We start from the raw sequence: 702 nt of genomic DNA, 5'->3' as shown, positions 1-702 counted from the left end.
CTGTGTTGCAGCCTGACCTCACCAATATGGCCACCTTATTCACATCATGTAGTGACTCTGTGTTGCAGCCTGACCTCACCAATATGGCCACCTTAGTCACATCATGTAGTGTTCACAGTAWTKTTGACCTTACTAACATGGCCACCGTCTCCCTCCTCCAGGGTCCRATGTGTGACCTGCTGTGGTCAGACCCTGATGACCGTGGYGGCTGGGGCATCTCTCCCCGCGGTGCCGGCTACACCTTTGGACAGGACATCTCAGAGACTTTCAACCATGCTAACGGACTCACCCTGGTCTCCAGAGCTCACCAGCTCGTCATGGAGGTACAGTGGCACATTTYATCCTGTAAGGACTTATTAAATGCCATGTAAAATGTACACCAGTTTGTCTGATGAGGATGGGCCGTGGTCGACTCATTGCTACGTTTAAACAGGAAAAAACAGCGTGCTGGTATTCTCCTGTTTCTTCATAATCAATTGTGACAATATGTCAAATCCCTTCAGTGCAAAGTGCAAGGTAATTTATCAAGCCGTGCATTCACAAAGATCCACAGCGTAACTGTTTTGACTAGCCTTGTCCCAAGATGTCTATTCTACTTTAAAATACTGCGAATTCTATATAAAATGTTTAACCAAAATGCATACTTTGTCCTGTTTGCATGATGTAATGTGTTTTAGTTTCGCAAGACTTGCACTTTGTGTC

At 45.6% G+C, this 702-nt stretch overlaps 1 protein-coding gene across 1 annotated transcript in view; it reads left to right on the top strand.

Annotated features, from left to right (window-relative positions):
- Nucleotides 1–386, top strand: part of LOC112069371 (serine/threonine-protein phosphatase 2A catalytic subunit alpha isoform) — a 5,895-nt gene extending 5,509 nt beyond the window's left edge. The window contains exon 5 of the mRNA XM_070438524.1: nt 162–386. Within this exon, the coding sequence (XP_070294625.1) occupies nt 162–371 (210 nt within the window). The 3' untranslated portion in view covers nt 372–386. The remainder of the gene's footprint in view (nt 1–161) is intronic.
- Nucleotides 387–702: the final 316 nt, after the last annotated feature.

Source organism: Salvelinus sp. IW2-2015, unplaced genomic scaffold (genome assembly GCF_002910315.2).
Source record: "Salvelinus sp. IW2-2015 unplaced genomic scaffold, ASM291031v2 Un_scaffold996, whole genome shotgun sequence".
Lineage (NCBI taxonomy): Eukaryota > Metazoa > Chordata > Actinopteri > Salmoniformes > Salmonidae > Salvelinus > Salvelinus sp. IW2-2015.
Note: the sequence above shows the minus strand (reverse complement) of the source record. Positions and strands in the feature narration are given on the sequence as shown.